The following is a 25,098-nucleotide window of genomic DNA, read 5'->3' as shown; positions in this document are numbered from 1 at the left end:
CCTCGCCTGGTATACAGCAGGTCGTGGGATCGATCCAGATCCTTACGATGCCTGCTGCTGTATATTTGTAGTTTTCGTGTCTCTCATCGTCATCACGGTGGCTAGGAGATGTTAACTCCCTCGCCTGGTATACAGGAGGTCGAGGGTTCGATCCCCACCCCGACGACGCCTGCTGCTGCTGTATATTTGGAGTTTGCGTGTCTCTCTCCCCGTGGTCGCGGGGATTTTTCGTCCGCTGTTTCTCCTCCACATTTACAAGCACGCGTTCGGAGTATCTGGGCTGCAATACATTTCCACGTGACAAGCCACTTGGCTGAGCTATCATTTGTGGGCCGGTCGCTTCTGACAAAGAACTACATCATCGCTCAGTGGGCCCTACCTGGTAAAATAAAAAAAAGTGTTTAGTGGAAACCGTCTCTAGATGGGGGTCTCTGTAACCGCTCCGTAAAGCAGTGGCGAGTGCAAGGAATTGCAGTGCTACGCCTTTACTCGCCAAACACGGCTATAAATTTGACTCCCTCCGCTTCCTCCAAACTCGGTTGTACTCCGATTCCGCGTAGGCATCGCTGGATAGCTTCCTCTGCTCAGAATTGTTGCTTTCATTCGCAACACAATGACCATGAGCGCTTTGAAACCAAGGGTCACTCAGCCGCCCACTCGCCTCCGAGCTCACCCCGACTGACCCACACACACTCACCCACTCACCTCCGCGCTCACCTCGACTGACTCACACCCACCCACTCGCCCCGACTCACACACACCCTCCCAATCGCCCCGACTCACCACACACACCCACCCACTCGCACACCCAGGGTACCGCGGGATTACTGACCGAAACGACTGGCAGATGCACCCCGTGTCCTGCCCATTGTGGCACCTCGCTGCGTTTTATCCGCCCGGTGCTTCGCGCGTTGTTGTGAGCGTCGCTCCTCTGCTCTCCGATGTTTGCTGGAAGGCGGCTGCCTCCAACTGCCCGGAAGCGGCCTTCATGAGCCTCCTCCTACTCAAGAGGCCGATCTTGACACCGCTAGTGTCAATCTTCTGCAAGTCCACTTATCAGCCTATCCCATCTCTTCTCTACCCCGTTCAGCGCCCGTTGAGCCCCCTCTGTCCGACCAAACAGAAGCTGCCTGGGCATGCGGTGGCTGGGCATGCAGTGGCTACACGAGACAGCCAACGTAGCCTCGCCTGCCGGAGGAGCGCACTGATGGGACTGTGTCCCAGACCTTTCAATGCGTCTGGTTAAATCCAGGCAGGCCAGCCTGAACGTTTCAAATCGGCGCAGATGTTCATTTAGAGGCCTTCACGTTTTGCAAGCATAGAGAAGGGAGGGCAGGCGACTGTGACTGAGAAGACCGAAGCTTCGGCATAGACACACACAAATAGACAACTAAATACAAAGATCCCCCGTATAGCCTTTAACAGACTGTTGGGTGGGGCAAGTGCTGTTAGCAAAAGCACATATGAAGGCCTGGTACGGCACACGATGGGGTGAGTGGCCAGCACCACGCCCGGCTGCCTTTGTCTCCCCAGCGGCGATGTTTACACACCACACCAGGTGCAAATTCTTTTCAGTTTCAGTTTCATTTATTAGGTATAACCCTGTGAGTCCTGTGGCTCTTGACTCGGGTGCAACCGCAGCAAAACATAAACATGAACAAGAAACATCTTAAAGTGACTAAACGCAACAGAAAAATCCTGGAAAAAACAGCAAAGTCTTCCAGAAAAAAAACGCCGCATTTCAACGGTATGCAAAAATCCCAGTGGGATGCAAGTCAAACAATAACAACCATAAGACAATGTTGATTAAAGTTATCAGGCAAACTCTGTACTACAAAAAACAAACATGGCTAAACCAAAACGTTTGCAAAATCACTAAAATAAAGCTATAAAAACAATGTAACAGTGATCATAGGAACTGTGATTCAAATTTAACAATAAACGATATACATAACATGTATGACCAAACTTGCAGCCATAGCTGGCTGCATGAATCACTTCATAACAGCTGGAGTATCAGTAGCAGAATCTACATTTTTCAATACACCTTTAATGATCAGCACACTAAATCAAAACTCAAGACCATACTTTGCAGCGGTCATCCGGAATAATACATTTGATTTCAGGTCATTCTCAATAGCAGTTGCAGCTAGGGGTGTACAACTCCTCTAGAGCAGTTTTGAGTGAAGATCTCACACGTAGTGATCCAAGTTGCAGTTTATTGGCGATAGCATTCCAGACCCTGGGGGCATCAATACCAAAGGCCCTTTCTCCAGTATTTGTACGGCAATAGGGAATGCGAAGCTGGTAAATGAGCGAAGACCTTAGGTCACATTTGTTCTTCGAAACAGAGAGGAGATCCAGCAGGTAGTCTGCTGATTTTTTTGTAAGTACATCGTAAATTAATAAGATCTGATGCACAAGCCGTCGATCATTAAGAGATGTTAAGTTTGACCCAATGTAGAGATCACAGTGGTGGCTCATATATGGGCAGTTCAATGCAAATCTTAAGGCCGAGTGATAAATTGAGTCAAGCTTCTTCAGTAAAGTACTGGGGGCTGATTTATATACGATGTCAGAGTAATCAAGTAGATGCAGTACGGTAGCTTTGATCAATTGCAAGCGGAACATAGGGGGGGAAGCAGTGCTTGTGTCGATACAGAAAACCAATCTCTACCTTTGTCTTTTTACTAATATAGTCAATGTGATCTTGAAAATTCAGTTTTGAATCAAAACTAAATTTGAAGTCGACCTAGAGGAGGCCCAGGACCGGTGCAGATAATCGTCACTGATGTTGGCCGTGAGCGGCGGGGGGGGAATCGAAATCCGGCCGCTGGTTTCGGAGCTCAGTGCGCCAGCCGTTAAGCTCCACCCCAACCCACACACATCAACACACATCAACACACAGACAAACAAACACACTAAGATATAAATAAAACGACTCTCTGATTCCGACCCCCCCGTCCGTCCGTGTGGGGAGGGGCGGCGTCGGCGGAGTTCTGGAAATTTGCTCGGAAAGCACCGGGCAGTCCCCCGTCACCCCTAAACCACCCCCCAGCACATCACTTCCCCGCTCTGACGAATCCGCCGCCGTTGTTTTTAGATTGTCGGGAAAGTGGTGTTGACAGAAGGATTGGCCGCACAGAATCAGCAGGGGCGGGGGGACACTGAGGGTACGCAGAGGCCAGGGTGCTATGCGACACTTACATCAGTAGCACGGTCACAGCGATGGGTGGAGGGGAGGGCTGGGAGATGTCACCACGGCCCGAGACATTCTGGATGTGCTCGCTTGTTCTGTAAGAGCGTACGGTTTTAATCGCTTCATTTATACACGCCGTGATCTTACGTGTCGCGTTGATTGATTGATTTATTTGTACAAACCGCACGGCGGCAGGCTTCAGTCACCGCGTGGTTGCGTTTGGGGCCGTTCATAAATGACGTCACGAACCTAGGGGGGGGGGTCAGACATTTGTGACGATGTGTGACGAGGGAGGGGGGTTTGAGAAATGTGATGTCACATCAAAATGCGCAACTTTATATAAATATAGACAACACGTTCTACTTAATTAAATATACTTCGATCCCGACCCTGACGCCTGCTGCTGCTGTATATGTGGAGTTTTCGTCTCTCTCATCATCATCACGGTGGCTAGGAGATGTTAACTGCCTCGCCTGGTATACAGGAGGGCGTGGGTTCGATCCCGACCCTGACGCCTGCTGCTGTATATTTGGAGTTTGCGTGTTCTCTCTCTCATCGTGGTCGCGTAGATTTTTCTCCAGGTCCTCTGGTTTTTTCCCTCCACATTTAGAAACACGCGTTTAGAGTATTTGGCTGCTAAACATTTCCACGTGATAAGCCACTTAGTTGAGCTTATCATTTGTGGCCAGGTCGCTTCTGAAAAAGAGCTAAAGAGCTCAGTGGGCTTTAACCTGGTAAAAAAAAATCAAAGTAGTTTATTTTTTCTAGTTTGCGTCCTTATCCAGTTGTGCCTGAGTAGTGTCGCCGTACACTTGAACGTTTCCTAAAATTTCGCTTCGGGAATTTTTTTCGCAAAAAAATATACACACGACATTTTTTTACATTACAACGACGGCGCTTTTCCCGTTGATTAGAACTCGGGTGCGAACGCGCCGCGAAATTTGGCGACTAACTTCCTCCCTTTGTGCGCCACCAGACCGCGCGTGATTAATTCCGCGAGCTACCGTTTACATTCTTAACAACAACAAAGAACAATCCACGGCGCAAAACTTATTAGAACTTTCCCACTCGGCCGCACGCACCCCCCAAACTCGCAAGAGAGGTTCTCCTGTGGTCAAACTAAACTACAAATACTCTTTGGTTCTTTCGGTAAAGTCACGTAGGTAAAAATTTAAATTAAATAAATGAAAACAATTAAATTAAATCACGAAAAAAACCAAAGAGGATGAATCCTTGCAGTCACGAAAGCTTCAAATCTAGAATTAAACTACAAATATTTATATTTTTTTATTTTGACGGGTAAGGCTCACTGAGCTATTATAGCCCTTTTTCAGAAGCGACACAAATGATACGTGGCTTATCGCGTGATTTTTTTTTATCAGCCAAATACTCTAAAGGCGTGTTTGTAAACGTGGAGGGGAAAAAAACTGGAGGACCCGGAGCAAAATCCACGCGACCACGGGGAGAGAGAGAGACACCGCAAACTCAAAATCTACAACAGCAGCCGTCAAGGTCGGGATCGAACCCACGAACCTCCCGTACAGCAGGCGAGGTAGTTAACATCTCCTAGCCACCGTGGCGGGGATGAAGGGGGTTTCAAAGGTGACCCCACCCCTACACCCATTCTATGAACCCTTCTCTCTGCGCTGGGGCGCTATCACAGCCCGCTGAATACTTCCTCACCGTGAAATGTCGGGCAGAGGACGGACGAAAGTCTAAACATCCCCCTACTCTTTGGTTTTTTCGGTAAAGTCACGGAGGTAGAAATAAAACAAATCAAATCAAGATATAAACATCCCGTGCGGGTTTCCTGGCCAAGGCTAAACGATCTTTAAGATAACCATCATAATTACCATCCTTATTTGTACAAGGTAAACCACCGGCATCTTCATCGCCACGGCCACAAATCGCACGGTCACGTGTCACCATTGTTCAAGATGATAGTGTGGAAGCTGGGGAGACGTAAAGAGACCAGGGGCCGGGAATCAGTTGCAGGAGTCACCTGGGGACACCCGGCGGGCGTTGGGTGCGGTGCCAGTCTCGTATACGAGTCTGTGTGAGTCTATGTGAGTCTATGAGTCTATGTTAGTCTGTGTGAGTCTGTGAGTCTGTGTGAGTCTGTGTGAGTCTGTGGGTCTATGTGAGTATATGAGTCTATGTGAGTCTGTGTGAGTCTGTGAGTTTGTGTGAGTCTGTGAGTCTGTGTAAGTCTGTGTGAGTCTATGTGAGTCTATGTGAGTCTGTGAGTCTATGTGAGTCTGTGAGTCTATGAGTCTGTATGAGTCTGTATGTGAGTCTATGTGAGTCTGTGTGAGTCTACGAATCTGTGAGTCTGTGTGTCTCTATGTGAGTCTATGTGTCTGTATGTGAGTCTGTGTGTCTCTATGTGAGTCTGTGAGTCTGTAATTGTTACACGATCGTCATTATTTTCATCATCATCATCATCATGTCATCATTGCCATCGCAATCATCATCATCATCGTCGTCGTCATAATCGTTATCATTGTGATCATAATAAATGATCGTAATCATTGCGATCATCGTTATCATTAAGGGCATCATTATTGTCGTCATCATCATCACGAGGCCTCCTTTGCCAGTACAAAACTGAAACCTTTTGCAAGGAATCATGTTTACATTAACCACAATACTTGCAGTCACAATGCAAACAAAAAACAACACTGATAATTTATGCAGTGTTCTTGAAATTGATTGGTCCCACACCAGAGACAGCTTTCCTTAGAGCCTAGTCTCATACGGTATTCGACCAGATGACGCCAAAAGGCGCACACAAAAGGTTTCAGTTTTGTCGCCAGAAAAAAAGGTGAAAAACCCTTATTATTATTATCATCATCATCATTATCATTTTGATGATGATCATCATCATCATAATCAGTCATCATTTGCATCCCTACTCTTTACAGAGTTAGACTGATGGCCTTAATCTAAGTTGTCTTGTGGTTGTTGTTGTTTGACTTGCATCCCACTGGGATTTTTGCACACAGCGTTGGTATACGGTGCTTTTTCTGCAATATTTTGCTGTCTTTTCTTGGATTTTCTGTTTGCACTTAGTCACTTTAAGATGTTTTCTTGTTCATGTTTTTGTTTTTTTGTTTGTTGCGGTTGCACCCGATTCAAGAGCCAAATAGCTCACAGGGCTATACCTCTTCTTGGTTCTTTCGGTAAAGTCACGTAGAATGGAAATAATAAAATAATAAAAATAAAACATAATAGACTCTGTCTTATCGACGGACCTGTTCTTCACCTGAGGACGGCTGCTTGTGTTGTGGCCGAAACGTCGTGAGAATTATTGTATTATGTTTTATTTTTATTATTTTATTATTTCCATTCTACGTGACTTTACCGAAAGAACCAAGAAGATGAATCCCTGCAGTCACGAAAGCTTCAAATCGAAAGGGCTATACCTAATAAATGAAACTTGAAAACTTGAAACTACGTTTGCCCATCGTCCTCCTCCCCCACTGCCCACGCCCCGGCTGGGCTCCTCCTCCTGCCACGCGCCCGTGAGCGTGGCTGCAGCCGCCGGGCGAGATTGTCGCCGAACCCTTTGAAACCACGGTGGCTCTGTGCGGTCGTTGCCAGTTTCATCCCGACATTTGCTCGCGGCCTGCGCGATATTTTGTGACGCGCTTTGAAATGGTGTCGGGTGCGCGCGCGTGTAATTTTGAGGGTACATTTTGTGAATGCGCGTAGGCGTTTCATCATTTTTGGGGTGCACTTTGAAATGTCTGTCAGGTAGAGAAGTGGACATACTTCATGGGTACACTTCGGAAAAATCAAAAACTCACATCGCACTGTCATCACCACCACCGGCACCACCACCTTCAGCGCCACAGCCACAACCGCCACCAGCAGAACCACCACAACCATCATCACCAGCACCACCAACACCACCAAAAGACAAAGCTCCCCCGTAGAGCCTGCAACAGACTGTTGGGGCAAGTGCTGTTAGCGAGCACCTATGAAGGCCGGCACATCACACGAGGGGGTGGGTGGTCAACACCACCAGCACCACCACAACCACCACCACCAGCACCACGATCACCAGCACTACCACAACCACCACCAGCAGCACCACAGACCACACGGCGCCTCGCGGGCCTCGCTGTAATTTCACCACGACGACGTTTATTTGTTGATATTGCTCCGAAGGTGCAAATCACCTCGCGATTATTCCTGACAGAAATAAATAAATAAATGCGCCCGACCGCCGCCGCTCCAGCCAGGGGGGGGGGGAGGGGGGGGGCCTCAAAAAGCGGCAAAGAACCCAACGACGATGACAGAGCAACTGTGAGCCCCCCCACTCCCCGCACACTCTCTCGCCCGTGCCCCCTGACACGAGAACGCGCGGCTCCGGAACAAACAAAAAACACCCCGATACTGCAAGAGGGGGGCGCCACGCGCGGACGACGACGACGACGTGGGGGTGGGGGGGGCGGAGGTGGGGGGGGCTTGAAATCCATCCGCACGAAAATCCATTTTCGTGGGTGGCGTTTCGTGTTTTTTTTGCTTCACCCAACGATCACGAGGCACGGACTCGGCGCGGCTGAACGTTCCCTCCGTGGCCATGGCGGGAGAAGTGGAAGAAGAAACCGATCGTGGGTGGCGGGGCTGTGCGGTGGCTTTACTCGGTGTCTCACGAGCGATGAACGGGGGGGGGGGGGTGGTTGGTAGGGTGGTCGGGACGGAGGTGGGAGTCGAGCCTATACTGCCCGGCTCTGTCCCATCCGCACGCGTGCGGTCAAAACGAAAATGACCCCCAGCGAGCACCGATGGCACACGAGAGGGTTAGGTGGCCAACACCGTGCCCGGCCGCCTTTGCCTCCCCATGAGTGTTGCTGTTTACACACTGCACTAGGTACTGGTTTTAAGGCCTAGTCGACCTAGAGAAGGGCTGTTCCAAAATTCATCACCGTTATTTGTTATTTGACGGGGGGGTGGGGGGGTCGTGAGTGAGAATCTAACTCGGGTGACCGGGTGAGTAGCGCGGCGCTAACCACTGCGCCACCGCTCCCCCACCAAATGAACAATAAATGACAATAACGGAAAACCAGCACCATCACCGCCAACACCGCCACCACCGCCACCACCACCCACGCCTCCATTGTGTTTCTATTGTTCCTCGCCAGTCGTGGCGCCAAAGTTCCCCATCAGATTGAGCCCAGCTGAAGCACGCGGGCGTCCAGCGTGGGGGGGGGGGAACAAACTAAAAGAGGAGGGAGAGAGTGTGGGGGGGGGCGGTGTTTTTCTTTATGACGTCAGCGACCGGGGGGCGGGGTGTTCTTTATGACGTCAGCGACCGTGGGGCGGGGCGGGGTAGGGGTAGAGAACGCGACGAGCGAGGAGGTCGCAGAAGAGAGACGGTGGCATGCACGCGGGGGTGTGGGGGGGGGGCACAAGGTCACGTGGCACCCAGCGGGGCCAAATACCACAAAGAAACACGAGCCTCGCGCGCGGTGAGATGGCGCCTTCGTTTTTAAAGCACAAAGTCAAGAACAGAGAGGAAGGGGGATCCGAATAATGCAAAAAATTAATACAAATTTTCGTAATAATAATTATTATTACTATAATACTGTATTGATAATCATTATCATCTTGGCATGGGGGGGGGGGGGCAGGAGGGGCGCGTCACGAAATGAAGACGCGCGGAGAAACGAAGCCTCGTGGCACCGACTCGGCAAATAACAGCGGCAGTAATAATATCGACAGTGATAATAACAACAATAATACAAATCATATCGTGTTGTGTATATTTAAGTTACTCTTATATAAACTATTGCCAAACTCATGCAGACTGTCAGAGCCACGCGGAGGTGGTGCAGGGCGGGGGGGAGAGAAGGGAACGAGGGGGGGGAGATGGGAGGGAGGGTCGTGCAGAGGTCGCAACCGGGTACCCGATACCCGTACCCTACCCGATACCCGGCTACCCGTACCCGGCCGGGTACGGGTACCTGTTTACGACCCTGGTGCGGCCGGGTAGGGGTAGGCCGTGAGTCACCGGTGAGTAACCGTTTGTCACTCATTTCGGGTAGGGTACGGGTATCGGGTAGGGTACGGGTACCCGTTTGCGACCCTGGTGCGGCTGGGTACGGGTAAGGAATCAAAACCCGTTTGCGACCTCTGGGGTCGTGTTTGATAGGTGGCCCCAAGCCTCGAGCGGTCCTCGTGGCGGTGAGGGTGCACGTGGTCGAGGTCCTGACTCGAGCCCCCAACCCAGCCCGACATTCCTAGTCTAATATCTTAACCCTAGCCCCCACCCCCTCCCCCTCCCCCGCCCAATCATTAGCCCCAAATACAAACGCCAGAACCACCTAATCCCCATCCCTAGCTCCGACCTCTAACGCATGTTTAACGCGTAGGCTTTTGCAACCAATATTATTCATCATAAAGGGTATTTCTTTTTGGGGTTAGGCATACTCTCGCGACGAACCTTACTAATTGGCTGTGTCGGGTGGCGGCGGGTTTAACGACACATTTAGATTTGCGCGATCTAACCCTCCACAAAACCTTTATTATGGACTGCAACGCTGAACTTAATCCTAACACAACAGCTGATACTCGCCGAAGCCACAAACTCCAGTCCTTACTATAGTCCCAGCTCTAATCCTCAGACTAACCCCAAACACCGTCCTACTTACTCCTTTCCCTAGTCCTAACCATATCCCTCGTCCAGTTCCTGGCCAAGATGCAGTCCAAACCCGAATCCTATCTCTAGTTTCTAGCCTTCATCATAGACGACCCTTTAGCCCTAACCCCTAATCCTACCTCTAACCCTAGCCCTCGCCTGGATCGCGATCCCTAACAATTGCTGGAGCCCCAACACCATCCCTGGCTGTAGCTAAAAACCCCAGTCTTAACATTGTGCCCATAACCCTACCCCTAATTATATAACCCTACCCCTAATTATATAACCCTACCTCTAATTATAGCCCTAGCTCTAGTCCTCACCCTATCCCGAATTCCTAGCGCCAAACATTAGCCTAATCCCCCACCCTAGCCACAATCCTAACCCTACAGATGAATATTGTCCCTATCTCCTAGCCCAGCCTAACACTACCCCCTTGACCCCATCCCATCCTGCACGGTGCAGGCCGCACCCCACCCTCCTCCCCACCTTCCCCACCTGCGCCACCCCCACCTCCCCCACCTCCCCCTTTACCTAAGGTGTGCAAGGAGGCGGGGGGGGGGGGGTCCGGCTTCACCTGAGACGCGAGGAAGCCCTTCTAACAGTAGCGGCGGGGTCAGCGACATATTGGCAGGGGGGGGGGAGGCAGCTCCAGCAACTGCTATCAGAATGTCTCTACAATCGTGAGCGAGGTTTACATTCCAGATGCCACGGGACAAAACCTCCCCACCGCCACCACCACCACGAACCACCGAGTCCCAGGGCGGCTGGAGCCAGGGAGTTAATGAATGGTCGTCAGGCGAGGGAGACTATCCACCGGACGTTAAGCCGCCTCGACAGGTCACCTGAGCTTGCAGTTGTGCAACCAAATCGCTCGTCTCAGCGAGCAGTTGCGCAACGAGGGGCGTGTCCGGGCGTGGTCTCAGTGCCTGGTCACGCCCTCCATAAGCCGAGCCCCGCCCCCCTCCTCGTCAGCGCCACCCCCTAGAGGGTCGTGATGACCGATCGATCGCGGCTCGCGAATTGCGCAGCACGAGGTGATGAAACACGTGGTTTACACATCCCTGAGCGGATCGAGGCTGGAGAGTTCAGAGTTCGTCGCAGCGACGTCCGCATGCAAGCGATTCAGTTGCGCACAGCCAACGTTGCGTGCAACTGATTGATCACCCGTGGAGCCGACTTTCTAACTGATTCATCGTCCCAGCTCTAAATGTATAGGGCGCCACGGTGGCTAGGAGATGTTAACTCACTCGCCTGAGATACAGGAGGTCGTGGGTTCGATTCTGACCCTGACGCCTGTATAACTGGAGTTTGCGTGTCTCTCTCCCCGTGGTCGCGTGGGTTTTTCTCCGGGTCCTCCAGTTATTCCCTCCACATTTAAAAATCAACATGCGTTTAGCGTGTTTGACTGTTAGAAATGTCCACGTGATAAGCCACTTCGTTGAGCTATCTTTTTGTGGCCAGGTCGCTTCTGAAAAAGAGCTATACAGTAGCTCAGTAGGCCTGGTCAAATCAAAATTAGCTTAGTTTAAATTTCGATTTAAAGCTTTCGTGACTGCAGGGATTCATCTTCTTGGTTCTTTCGGTAAAGTCACGTCGAATGGAAATAATAAAATAATAAAAATAAAACATCATAAAATAATTCTCACGACGTTTCGGCCACAACGCAGTCAGACTCTATCTTCTCGACAGACCTGTTCTTCACCTGAGGACGGCTGCTTGCGTTGAGGCCGAAACGTCGTGAGAATTATTTTATTATGTTTTATTTTTATTATTTTATTATTTCCATTCTACGTGACTTTACCGAAAGAACCAAGAAGATGAGCTTAGTGTGTTACGCCAGAATTGTATTTATAATAGAGCGAGACATCATTTCGCACGTGGACGGAAACTGGAGTGCCTGGAAACCCCTCCCCCCTCCCCGCATGCGTGCAGTTACACAACACAAACCCACTTGCTGTACTGACACGTCCCTCCACAGCGGCACTACCATCATTTTGGCGATTCACCAATCCTACCGCGAAGCGCCTGGAATCGGCAGGAATTGTAGCTGCCCGACCCGGCTAGATTCCTGGACGCGTTCTGGAGGTTCGCGCTGGAAACACGTGGGAGGGGGTAGGTCCCACGGATGGACTGACCCCTGCCATGGGAATGTGGAGTTTTAAACCACTGGCTGGGGGGGGCGGAGTGGAAAGTGGTGGGGGGTGGGGGGGATAGGCCGGCGAAGATGATCGACGCTCTGACAGTTTTCGTTTTGGTTGAGAGTGAAAGTGAAGCAGTGCTACGAGACGAACATCCACAGTCATCAGCTCTCAGTGTCCCACACACCGTACAAAATGGAAGCGCAAATGTTCACGTGTGTGCTCAAGTGTGCGCGTGCTCACGTGTGCGTGATTGAGTGTTCACGTGTCTTCAAGCGTGTGCGTGCGATCCAGTGTTCGTGTGTGCGTATGATAAAGTGCTCATGTGTGTGTGTGTTCCTACGTGTTCATGATGTTTCCGCACTGCACAAGTGAGTGTGTATTAATGTGTGTGCGTGCGTGTGTACACGTTCATCTGTGCACGCATGTTCCTCTGTGTTCGCGTGCGTACGTGCGTGTATTTAGGTGTTCACATGTCACTTTAAGTGCGTGCGTGCGTGTGCTCATGGCCGTACGTGTTTACCCAGTAAACATGGAACGTCGATCCAACGTCCGGCACATTTACCAGATATACGTGCATTAAGTGTCCGTGTGTCTGTTCAAGTGCGTTGGCGTGCGCGCGTCCCGAGTGTCCACACGCGCGTGTGCTCTTAGGGCCATCTTGGGCCTGCGTCGTGCGGGATTCGCGACTCGCGCCATCTCTGCCCCGACCTTTGCCGCCTCCGTGAGCGGTCCGAACAATAAATAAATAACGACAACTTAAGACCAGAAACGGCATGCTCTTCAATTGCATCGCTGACACCGTGGAACGAAATGGGTCCTCGTGAGGTCAATAGGTCAATACGGGTCGCGGGTCAGCGGCTGCCCCCGTAAGTGGGAGGTGAACCCGCGTGAGGTCGCAAGCTGCCCAGGTGGTTCGTTCCCAGGGAAAACAGAGGCCCCCCAATGTCATTAATGTAGTTTTCGACGTCCTCTCTTCTCTCGCGTCGATCCCTGGTTTTACTCAGGTGCTGCCCTGCGGGGCTCGAGATGATTCACACAAACGACCGGATCCAATCCCTGAGCACAACAATAAATCCAACCCGCGTTGTTTTTTTTTTCCGTTTCCCTGCAGAGCCCCGAGCTCCTAAATTTCGCGTGGAGTCCGTGTTGCTCAGTGAACGGCAACAGAGCCTTCATTTCACTTCGTTGGGGGCAAAACTTGGTGTGGTAGGTTGGATTTGGGACCTCTCTCGGCATGAGCTTCTTGAACTAGGGGAGCGAAGTTCAGCATGGTGAGGTCAGGAGGTTACGTGGAAAAGTGGGACAAAGTGCAGCCCCCCCCCCCCCCATCCAACATCGGCCTTTCGTCCTTTGGCCCACACACAACTCCGCCGTGTTGCCTGGCAGGCTTCGGGCCTTGTGCATCTCACGAAGGATTTGACTGAGAGGAAAGGCCCTGAATAATGAATCCACATTCTCGGTTTCCATTTTACCGTTCACATTTCTTCCGTCAGACTCTCCCGCTTGACAATTAGAAGAACTCCCCCCCCCCCCAACACACCTCATTGGTTAAAACAAAAGTTAAAGGCTGTTCGCACGCGACGACGATGCCTCCGGCCGCTATTTTGGCGGTTGGTTCACCCAAGAGGCCAAGCGGCAAAACGGGCACCGAGGTGGCGACGTCAAAACCAATACGGCGGCAGAACCAAGTTAGCGGCCCCAAAAATGGGTAGCAAAACCAGGATGGCAGCACCAATATGGCAGCCACAAAACGGTGACGAAACCAGGACAATGGCGGCGGCAGCAGCAGCAGCAGATCGACGAAAAGGGACAGAAAACCCCAAGATGTACGCGACAAAATGGCGGCCCCGAAATGGCAGTAGCACCAACAATGGCGGCAACGGCATGGCGGCAACACCCAAGATGGCGGCGTCAGGGGGCGGCACCAAGATGACGGCCGTACAAAAAATTTGGCCGCGGCGGCGGCGCCGAGAACTCGGTGTGGTAGAAACACGGCGGCTGCGGTGGCCTCCCCTAGAGTGAAGTCTCAAAGCTGTGGAAGGGGCTGCCGGGGCTGGAGGAGGCGGTGGCTGATTTGCTGGCGTCCTCCGTGCTCAGGAAGCTGATGCCGCTGTCGAGGCCGCGGCGCTCGAGGCCGTACGGCTGCAGGTTGAGCTGCTGGTGGCGGTCGTGGTGGTTGTGGTTGTTGTTGCGGTTGGGCGACGGCCCGCCGAGGCCCGCGACGGGCCGCAGCCCGTCGTTGCGCTTGGTGGGTGCCTCGTCCTCGTCCGCGTCCGTGTCATCGATAAGCGGGATCTGCGGTGTGGCGTGCTCGCCCTCCGTGAAGTCCGGCTGCGACATGAAGTTGTGGATGGACGTTCGCGAGTCCGGTTTCTCCAGCCCCTCGTACAGCGAGCTCCGGAACGCGTTCACCACGCGGATCTGCGCCCGGAGGTGGGGAGGGGAGGTGAAAACGCGATACGGCATCATTTGCCAGCAGTGGTCCCCGCGTCTACACCGGTAAACGTGGAAAGTCGGGCCTACGTTGGCCCGACGGTTTCAACCTCATGCGAACATTGGCCCAGCGTTGGCAATGTTTACTGAGAGTGGGCATCTATCAAGAGTGTGAGCTAGTAGACTGGAGTAGGTGGCACGTGACTTGTGGACAGTAGTCACTGTGGGTGTCATGGGTGCCCCGGCACCCCCAACATGTCGAGACACGAGTCTCGGTACTGAGTTAGTCGCCAGGATTTTCGTGGGTGCCACGCTATCCCTGGGGGGAGGGCGAACTTCGCCGATCCGATCTGCGAGCCGGGAACGCTGCTGACCTGGAACGGATCCGGCTGAGATGGAACCCCACGTAAACCTCTCATGTGAGCGCACAGAAAAACCAAGACAAAGATCCCCCACCTTGACATACTGTTGGGCAAGTGCTGTTAGCGAGCACCTATGAAGACCGGAACGGCACACGAGGTGGTGGGTGGCCAGCACCACGCCCGGCCGCCTTTGTCTCCCCAGTGGCGATGTTTACACACCGCACCAGGTACTCGTTTGAGGCTGAGCCGACGTAGGGGAGGCCTAGGCCCGGTTCAGATAATCATCACCGGTGTTGGTGGCTGTGAGGGGGAATCGAACCCGGGTCACCGGGGTTCGTAGTGCAGCGTAGCGCGGACCGCTACACTTCCGTGTGAGCACACACACCCACACACACACACACGTACACACCCACGTACACACCCACGTACACACACCCACGCACACACCCACACACACCCACACACACCCGCGCACACACCCACGCACACACCCACACACACGCATACACCCACACACGCACACACCCACGCACGCACACACACACCCACGCACACACAGCCACACACCCACGCACACACGCACACGCACACACCCACACATCGACACACACACGCACACACCCACCCACACACACGCATACACCCACACACGCACACACCCACCACGCACACGCACACACCCACCCACACACACCCACGCACACACTCACACGCACACACCCACGCACACACCCACACACCCACGCACACACCCACCCCCACGCACACACGCACACACCCATACATCGACACACACACGCACACACCCACCATGCACACGCCCACCCCCACGCACACACGCACACACCCACACATCGACACACCCACGCACACACCCACACACCCACGCACACACCCACCCCCACGCACACACGCACACACCCACACATCGACACACCCACGCACACACCCACACACCCACGCACACACCCACCCCCACGCACACACGCACACACCCATACATCGACACACACACGCACACACCCACCATGCACACGCCCACCCCCACGCACACACGCACACACCCACACATCGACACACCCACGCACACACCCACACACCCACGCACACACCCACCCCCACGCACACACGCACACACCCATACATCGACACACCCACGCACACACAGCCACACACCCACGCACACACGCACACGCACACACCCACACATCGACACACACACGCACACACCCACCACGCACACGCACACACCCACCCACACACACCCACGCACACACTCACACGCACACACCCACGCACACACCCACACACCCACGCACACACCCACCCCCACGCACACACGCACACACCCATACATCGACACACCCACGCACACACCCACACACCCACGCACACACCCACCCCCACGCACACACGCACACACCCATACATCGACACACACACGCACACACCCACCATGCACACGCCCACCCCCACGCACACACGCACACACCCACACATCGACACACCCACGCACACACCCACACACCCACGCACACACCCACCCCCACGCACACACGCACACACCCATACATCGACACACCCACGCACACACAGCCACACACCCACGCACACACGCACACGCACACACCCACACATCGACACACACACGCACACACCCACCACGCACACGCACACACCCACCCACACACACCCACGCACACACTCACACGCACACACCCACGCACACACCCACACACCCACGCACACACCCACCCCCACGCACACACGCACACACCCATACATCGACACACACACGCACACACCCACCATGCACACGCCCACCCCCACGCACACACGCACACACCCACACATCGACACACACACGCACACACCCACACACCCACGCACACACCCACCCCCACGCACACACGCACACACCCATACATCGACACACGCACACACCCACCATGCACACGCCCACCCCCACGCACACACGCACACACCCACACATCGACACACACACGCACACACCCACGCACACGCGCGGGTTAGAGCAGAGCAACCGCTGGGGGGCGCGCCCGGGTTAGCGGCGTGATCGAGGTGGGGGTGGTGGGGGCGTGAGCGGAGATGAAACGAGCGAGGCAAAGGGGGTGAGTTTAACAAGCAGGGTTAGTTAGACACGGCGCCACTCGTCAGCACCCACGGCAGCAGGAGCTGCAACAGGAGGAGTGGGGGAGGAGGGGGGGGCATCAGTGAGGAGAACACGCGACAGATCGCACTGCAAACCGGGACCAGCGAGGTCTGAGCTGCAAACTCAGATAACCCCCCCCCCCCAGTGCCGGATTATCCTAGTTGCACAAGTAGCTACGCAAGTAGCTACACAAGTAGCTACATGTGGGCTACCTATGTCGCTACACAAGTAGCTACACAAGCTACGGGCCCTGCACTTACTATAGTACTATACCGCCTTCAACTTTTATAAACGACTGGGTGTTTAAGGTTAACGATTTTTACGTATTATCTGGCTTAATTGCAAATGAAAAAATACACTTACTTTACTATGCAAGTAAAAAATTTGTGTTTTAATATTTACGTTTTTATTTTATTTAGGGCCCCTTTATAACATATGCTACAGGCCCCGCACTAGCTTAATTCGGCACTGCCCCCCCCCCCCCCCAAAGCAAGGTCCAAGTATTCAGGCGAGGTTTAGAGCTGCGTGAACCCTCACACTGCCCTTGAAACGAGGCCAAATAATCATCATCGTCATCATCATCATCAGATGCAGTCAATCCACTGGTGGATGAAGGCCTCCTCAATGCGCTGACATCTCCGGCGATCCCGCAAACGTTCAACGTTCCCCACGAAGCTGGAACCAAACCCGGCTTGGTGGAGTCTCGGCAGCAGCTCCTCGTTTGGTTTGGTCGGAGCCTTGATTTCTAACATCAGTCCAAGGCAATGTCTAACCAGCGTCGTGGGGCTACGCTTGGACTGAGCCCTGACCCTAACCCTTGCCAGAAATCCACACCTAGCCAAAGCCCTAATCCTAGCCAGAGCCCAAATAGCCCTCAACATTACATTAGTCCTAACCGTAGCCCAAAATATCGATGTTGACCTTAGTCATAACCTGAATCATAATCTTAGTCCTAACCCTAGCTCTCATCCTACTGATACGCCTAACCCTAGCCCTAACCTTAACCTTAACCCTCATCCTACTGATAGTTCTAACCCTAGCCCTAACCTTAACTTTATCCCTAAATCTAGCCCGAACTCTAGCCCTAATCCTCATCATACTGATAATCCTAACCCTCATCATACTGATAATAATCCTAACCCTTGCTCTAACCTTAATTATCTCCTAAACTCTCGACCTAACCCTCATCATACTGATAATCCTAACCCTAGCCCTCACCTTAACTTTATCCCTAACTCTAGCCCTAACCCTCATCCTACTGAGAGTGCTAACCCTAGCCCTCACCTTAACTTTATCCATAACTCTAGCCCTAACCCTCATCCTACTGATAGTCCTCACCCTAGCCCTCACCTTAAACCTAACCCGAGCCCTTGGCTAGCCCAGCCACCCCCCGAGAGTGGCTGGGCGAGCCCCGTGGGGCACTGCACGCGTGTGAGAGAGCCACACAAGCCATCAGCATTAGTGTACGGCCGTGAAATTCTGCAGTCTCAGTCCCTGCCTCCCAAAAGACTGCATTTGATCCCCCCATGTCACCGGGACTTGCCTCTTCGTTTGCCAAAATAAATTGCCAGGTTGGGCATTTATATAAAATTAAAAGAATAAAAGCAAAAACCCCATTAGATTAAAACGGTGCAACAATAGATTTAGTTCAAAGGTATTATTTGACCCAGGTGAAAGGTTAAGTTAGACGACAACTCGTCATCAATGCCACAGCTGCCCACTTTGTTGCGGTGGGAATGAGCCATGAATCGACATCGCTTCGGCGAGCCCTGCGACCGAGGTAGGGACTGACTCACGGCAGGGGGGGGGGTGCAAAGCGAAAGAGCTTCTTGCAAACGTCGTCGACGGTACTCACGCCGTCATGGGGAAGAGGGGGGAGCGGGGTGGTGAGGGCACTCAGGACGAGTGGTTAGACGTCTGTTAAGAGAAAGACGGTGGTCAGTGTGGGAGTGGACGGAGGGGTGTTAAGATCGGGGGAAGACCACTCACACCACGGACCATCGGCACTGAACGGCGACGAGATAACACGCGAGGAGGTGACACGGACAGGCGGTCGTAACCGGGTATCCCAGCATACTTTGCATGTCAAGGTGACACCAACGGTCCTAAGTAGCGCATAAATTGCAATTTCGTGTCCATTTATATATTAATTTTTGTCATTTACTCCACCGATTTTATGGCAACCGCTCAGTCACCCTTCGTGCTATCGAAGAACGGAAGCGGATATCAAAGAACTAGCACCGAGACCCCTTCGAGCGACCGCCCGCTCCAAGCACGGCAGCTTGGGTGCCACCCTCCCTTACCTGTGACTCATCCAACAACCGCCCCCCCCCCCACACCCGCCGCCCCCGGTTGAAATTTTACCCTCGCACATCCACGCAGGACGATCTGCGCGACGCGGCCACCCTGACGGACCCCGCTCGACGACTCGGAGGAAAAGGGGGCGGGGGGGGGGGGGTGGAAATCGGGCCGAGAGCCGACCGGCAATCTGAGCCGCAGGAGACGCCGCCGGAGGAGGCGACGGTAGCGGCTCGCGCGGCCGACTCCGCGTCGCCCTGTGGCGGAACGCGCGACGCGGCGCGGGGACTACAGCGGGTGGGTGCGTGGGGAGGTGGGGGGGGTTACTTCGTCAGACGCGGCGCGGGGACTATAGGGGGTGTGTGCGTGGGGAGGTGGGGGGGTTACTCCGTCGGGCTGTGCGCTGGAGAGAGAGCCCTGCTTCTTGAGCGAGGGGCGCCGCGGAGCCGCGCCGCCCGTCAGGAACGTGTTGAGCGAGTTTATCTGTGGGGGGTGGGGGGGTCAGGGGGAAGGGGAGCGGGGGTCAATGGGAGGGGGGCACTTGCGGGCCCCGGCGGTGCGCGGGGGGGAGGCATGGTGCGGTGTGTGGTGGTGGTGTGTGGTGGTGGTGGTGTGTGGTGTGTGGTGGTGGTGGTGTGTGGTGGTGGTGGTGTGTGGTGGTGGTGTGGTGGTGGTGTGTGGTGGTAGTTTGTGGTGATGGTGTGGTGGTGGTGGTGTATGGTGATGGTGTGTGGTGGTGGTGTGGTGTATGGTGGTGGTGTGCGGTGTATCTCGTATGACCAGGTGAGAACTCGAGAATGCAGGGACCAGGATGAGACTCATTTGCGAGCTGTTAATCTGCCAATGGGGAGCGCTGCTGCGTAGTCCCAGCTGAGTAAATTGGTGGCAGTGGTGGCCGGCGGCCGCGGTTGATGCCGCCTGGATGTGGCGCAGGGTGGCGCGCTCGCCTGCGCGGACGGTGCAGTGCGGCGTGCCGTGGCGCGGTGCGCTTGGGCAAGGTGCGGTGTGCGGTGCGGTGCCAAACCTGCGTCTGGATGCGGTGCAGGCCGCGGAACCACAGGATCTGCCCGTGCCGCATCTCCCTTTCCGCGTGGTCGATCTCCTCCTCGTCGTCTGGGCCCTCGTCCGGGGGGGGCGAGCGGGGGGCCCGGCCCCCCCCCCGCGTCCCGCAGGCACCGCAGTCGCGCCGTCGGCACCGCTGAGATCAGCTGAGCACAAGGGCGATGGCGGTCCCCCGCATTAGCGAGCGCCTATTAAGGGCCTGGACGCCCTCATGCGAGTGGGGCAGAGGGGGGGGGGGGGGCACTCCGAGAGCCAGGTGACAGCGGTCCTCACCAGTGTGTGTGTCACCTGTGTCACTAGTGTGTGTGTCACTGTGTGTGTGTGTCACGTGTGTGTGTGTCCCGTGTGTGTCACGTGTGTGTGTGTGTGTCACCTGTGTGTGCGTCACGTGTGTGTGTGTGTGTGTCACGTGTGTGTGTGTCACTGTGTGTGTATCTCCTGTGTGTGTGTGTCACCTGTGTGTGTGTCACTGTGTGTGTGTGTCACCGGCGAGCGTGTGCCACTGGTGAGTGAGCGCGTGCGTGTCGCGCTGCTGCCCGTGGCGCTGCGGGCGAGGTGGGCGTGTGTGGAGGCGCCGTGTGTGTGTGGGTGCTGCCGGGGCGGGCCCCCTCACCTGGCCCCACAGGAGCTCGCCAGCGCCCAGGAAGACGCACCACAGCCAGTGCTCGGGGCTTAGGCCCGAGCAGCTGAACGGCTTCCCCCCAAACTGCACGATCACCACCTGCGGCACAGGCAGCGCGGGGGGGGGGGGGGGGGGTGAGCGAGGGGCCGTGGTTTGTGGTGGGGGGAGTGGTTGAGGTGCGGGCGCTGGGGGCGGTGGGGGGAGTGCTTGAGGTGGGGGCGATTGGGGTGGTGGGGGTGGTGGTTGAGGTGGGGGCGGTTGTGGTGGTGGGGGTGGTTGGAGCGTTGGGGGGTGTGGTGGAGGTGGGGGCGGGTGGGGCGGTGGGGGGAGTGGTGGAGGTGGGGGCGGGTGGGGCGGTGGGGGGAGTGGTTGAGGTGGGGGCGTTGGGGGGAGTGGTGGAGGTGGGGGTGGTTGAGGCGGTGGGGGGAGTGGTGGAGGTGGGGGTGGTTGAGGCGGTGGGGGGAGTGGTGGAGGTGGGGGTGGTTGGGGTGGTGGGTGGAGTGGTGGAGGTGGGGGCGGTTGTGGTGGTGGGGGCGGTTGGAGCGTTGGGGGGAGTGGTGGAGGTGGGGGCTGTTGGGGTGGTGGTGGAGGTGGGGGCGTTGGGGGGAGTGGTGGAGGTGGGGGCGGTTGGGGCGGTGTGGGGGAGGTGGGGCCGTTGAAGGAGGAGGAGGGCGATTAGGAGGAGGAGGAGGGGGGAGTGAACCTGCACGACGAAGGTTCCGAAGACGATGGAGCAAAAGATGGGGTTGCGGAAGACTCCGTGGAAGACGTTGCGCTCCCCGTGGATCTTGCGCGCGTTGATCTCGTTGAAGAGCTGCATCATGACGAAGGCGTTGAAGATGATGGTGTAGTGCTCCGAGGGCGGCGCGTGCAGCGGAGCGTTGCGCCCGCTGTCCACGTCGAAAATCCGCTCACCTGCACCGAAGACAGAGATCCCCCGCGTAGCCTTAACCGACTGTCGGGGCAAGTGCGGTTAACGAGCAGCACCTACGAAGGCCGGCACGTCGCACGACGTGGTCGGGGTGGCCAGCACCACGCCCGGCCGCCTTTGTCTCCCCAGTGGCGATGTTCACACGTAGCACCAGGTTCTCGTGTGTAAATTTCAGGGCAACCGCCCGAGCGGCAGTCACCCTTCGTGCTCCCGGAGAATGGCTCGCGGAAGCGGACATCAAAGAACTAGTTCGAGCGACCGTCCGCTCCACCAACACACGCACAGCAGCGTGGGCGCCGCTGTGCGTGTGTTGGTGGCTTGGGTCGCTGAATTCGCAGCGCAGCGCGCTAACCATTGCACCGCCGGTTCCACACGGGTACGCCACGCGCACACGGACGCACGCGCGGGTTCCCTGCACGAGGCCCACCGGCGAAGAGCAGCGTGAAGATGACGGTGAGCTGGTAGATGGCGTGGCCCAGGATGTTCTTGGTCATGGTGAGCGACACGAGCGGCTTGTTGCGTCCGTACGGCCGGCGCAGCAGCAGCTCCTCGGTGGGCGGCTCCGTGGCGAGCGCCAGCGACGCGAACGTGTCCATGATGAGGTTCACCCACAGCATCTGCACGGCCTTGAGCGGGGAGTCCTGCACGGCGCGGTCCGCGGTGACGGTGGACGGGAGGTTGCGGGGGGGGGGGGGGCGGGGGGTTAGAGGCCGGAGAGACGCGAGGGCGGCCCATGGTGAATTCCTGGGCCGGGCTGTGAGCCTCCGGTGGCGTTTCGCGGTCGTGGCCCCCGCCCGAGCGGTTGTGTCACTTGTTGTCGTCGTCATCGTCATCATCGTCAAAGTCATCATCGTCGTCGTCATCATCGTCATTATCTTCGTGATCATCATCATTGTTATCATCGTCATCATCGTCACCGCCTGGAGTTTGGGTTTTCTGTTTGTCGTGCAGTTGGCAGCTCCTGCACGGACCGATTCGTCCCAGGTGAGTGATAGATCATCGCAGGTGAGACACGGGTCAGAGGTGAGATACAGGTCAAAGGTTAATCGCAGGTGAGATACAGGTGAGTCACAGGTAACAGCTGAGTCCCAGGTCACGGGTGAGGCACAGGCAACAGGTGAGTCCCAGGTCACAGGTGAGATACAGGTGACAGGTTCATCACAGGTAAGATACAGGTGAGCCACAGGTCACATGTGAGATAGAGTTAATAGCCGAGTTCCAGGTCACGGGTGAGGCACAGGCAACAGGTGAATCCCAGGTCACAGATGAGTCACAGGTAACAGCTGAGTCCCAGATCACAGGTGAGATACAGGTCAAAGGTTAATCACAGGTGAGACACAGGTGAGTCACAGGTAACAGCCGAGTCCCAGGTCACAGGTGAGATACAGGTCAAAGGTTAATCGCAGGTGAGATACAGGTGAGTCACAGGTAACAGCCGAGTCCCAGGTCACGGGGGAGACGTCGGTGCGGCGCCGCGTCGCCACCTGCGTGAAGCAGGCGCCGGTGAAGGCGACGATGACGGCCACCACGTTGACCGTGAGCTGGAACTGCAAGAACTTGGAGATGCTGTCGTAGACGTTGCGGCCCCACATCACCGCCTTCACGATGGAGCTGAAGTTGTCGTCCGTCAGGATGATGTCCGACGCCTCCTTGGCCACGTCCGTGCCCGCGATGCCCTGCGGGGGTGACCGGGGCATCAGGGCCATCGGCGCAAAGGCCCCGCCGGCGTGGAGGGAGCTCTGGGGAGTGCCGCTCTGGACGGCGTTTGGCCCCCACCCCCCCCCGCCCCCCCCCCCCCCTACTCTCACTCGGCTCACTCCACGTGGCTACTCGCGGTCACGTGGCGGTGAGCGCGGGATCTATGGGACCTCTTTTTGTCAGTTTAAAAATTATGAAAATTAAGAATAGGTTTTACCCTTTCTGGCAAATAAAACAGGACTTGTGTTAAGATGATAATTGTTTTTTTTACCCTTTTTTCTGGCAACAAAACTGACACCTTTTTTACAAGGAGTCATGTTTGCATTGACCACAATACCTGCAGTCGGAATGCAAAAAAAACACAACTCTGATAATGTATGCACTGTCCTTGAAATTGATTGGTCCACACCCGAGACAGCTTTCTTTAGAGCCTAGTCTCACATGGTGTTGGACCAGATGACGCCAAAAGGCGCACAAAAAAGGTGTCAGTTTTGTTGCCAGATAAAAGGGTAAAAAAAACAATTATCACATTTCGCTACTGGCAAATGAGGTTCCAATGGTTGTGTTAAGTGTTCAAACACCCAAATAAATACCTTTTGAAAGGCATCAAGTCCCCATTAGTCACACGTGCTTGTGGCAAAACGTGCAAACAAACATGCTGTGATAATATATGCATTGCCTTTGACGCCCAAAGGCGTTCTCTCGTCTAACGCTGGTGAGACGAGGCCATGAAGAACGCTGTAGGCCAATCAGTTTCAGCGTTTCTGTTTGCATGTTTTGCCACGAGCATGTGTGGGTGAGTACGGGTAAGCGCGTGCGAGGGTGGTTGAACGTGGGTGAGCGTGGAGGCTTGTGGGTGAGCGTGGGTGAGCGTGGGTGAGTGTGGGTGAGCGTGGGGTGAGCGCGGCGGCGGGGCATCACCATGGCGAAGCCGACGTCGGCCTTCTTGAGCGCGGGCCCGTCGTTGGTGCCGTCGCCCGTCACCGCCACCACCTGGCGCTGCCCCACCGTGCTGTCGATGATCCCTGTTCCACGCCGCCACGGGGGTCAGCACGGGTTGGGGGGGGGGCGTCGGGGGGGGGGGGGGGGTCACGCGGAGGGGTCGGGTCGCAGGGCACGCAGGGTCGAAGGTTAACGGGGGGGGGGGTCGCAGCCCTCGCGCGTGCCCGGGGGGGTCGAGCGTTCACTGTCAGGTCGAGGGCCGGGGGCCACCGATATGCCGGTCTCATTCGTCCCGGTGCCGCCACTCGCTTAGGCCAAATTGCAGCTGTGAGAGTGAGAACGTCGGCTCCAGCGGCGGTCGCTACTCTCGCCGGCGGGGCGAGTGGGACAGTGCTGCCCCCTACTGCGTCAACCAGAGGGCACCTGACCGGAACTCGGGAGGTAGCTCTGCGTTATCCGCTTCCGCGGGCCCGTCCTCTGACGCACGGGGAGTGGCGCGCCGCTCAAGCGAGGATCCCGTGACGGGGGTTCTCCGTCGCGATGCGGACGCCGACTCCGCAGCTCGGTTCAATTTGAGCGGGGGAAAAA

General features: G+C 55.3%; 1 protein-coding gene across 1 annotated transcript in view; it reads right to left on the bottom strand.

Moving 5' to 3' along the window:
- Positions 1–7,328: 7,328 nt before the first annotated feature.
- LOC144947293 (plasma membrane calcium-transporting ATPase 2-like) overlaps positions 7,329–25,098 on the bottom strand; it is a 58,165-nt gene continuing 40,395 nt past the window's right edge. The window contains 9 exon segments of the mRNA XM_078876525.1: positions 7,329–14,410; positions 19,643–19,738; positions 20,280–20,414; positions 20,416–20,463; positions 20,931–21,038; positions 21,643–21,854; positions 22,298–22,511; positions 23,355–23,546; positions 24,490–24,593. Coding sequence (XP_078732651.1) covers positions 14,003–14,410; positions 19,643–19,738; positions 20,280–20,414; positions 20,416–20,463; positions 20,931–21,038; positions 21,643–21,854; positions 22,298–22,511; positions 23,355–23,546; positions 24,490–24,593 — 1,517 coding nt within the window. The 3' untranslated portion in view covers positions 7,329–14,002.

The sequence above is a fragment of the Lampetra fluviatilis genome, chromosome 44 (genome assembly GCF_964198595.1).
Source record: "Lampetra fluviatilis chromosome 44, kcLamFluv1.1, whole genome shotgun sequence".
Taxonomy (NCBI): domain Eukaryota; kingdom Metazoa; phylum Chordata; class Hyperoartia; order Petromyzontiformes; family Petromyzontidae; genus Lampetra; species Lampetra fluviatilis.
This window is presented reverse-complemented; position numbering and strand designations above follow the sequence as displayed.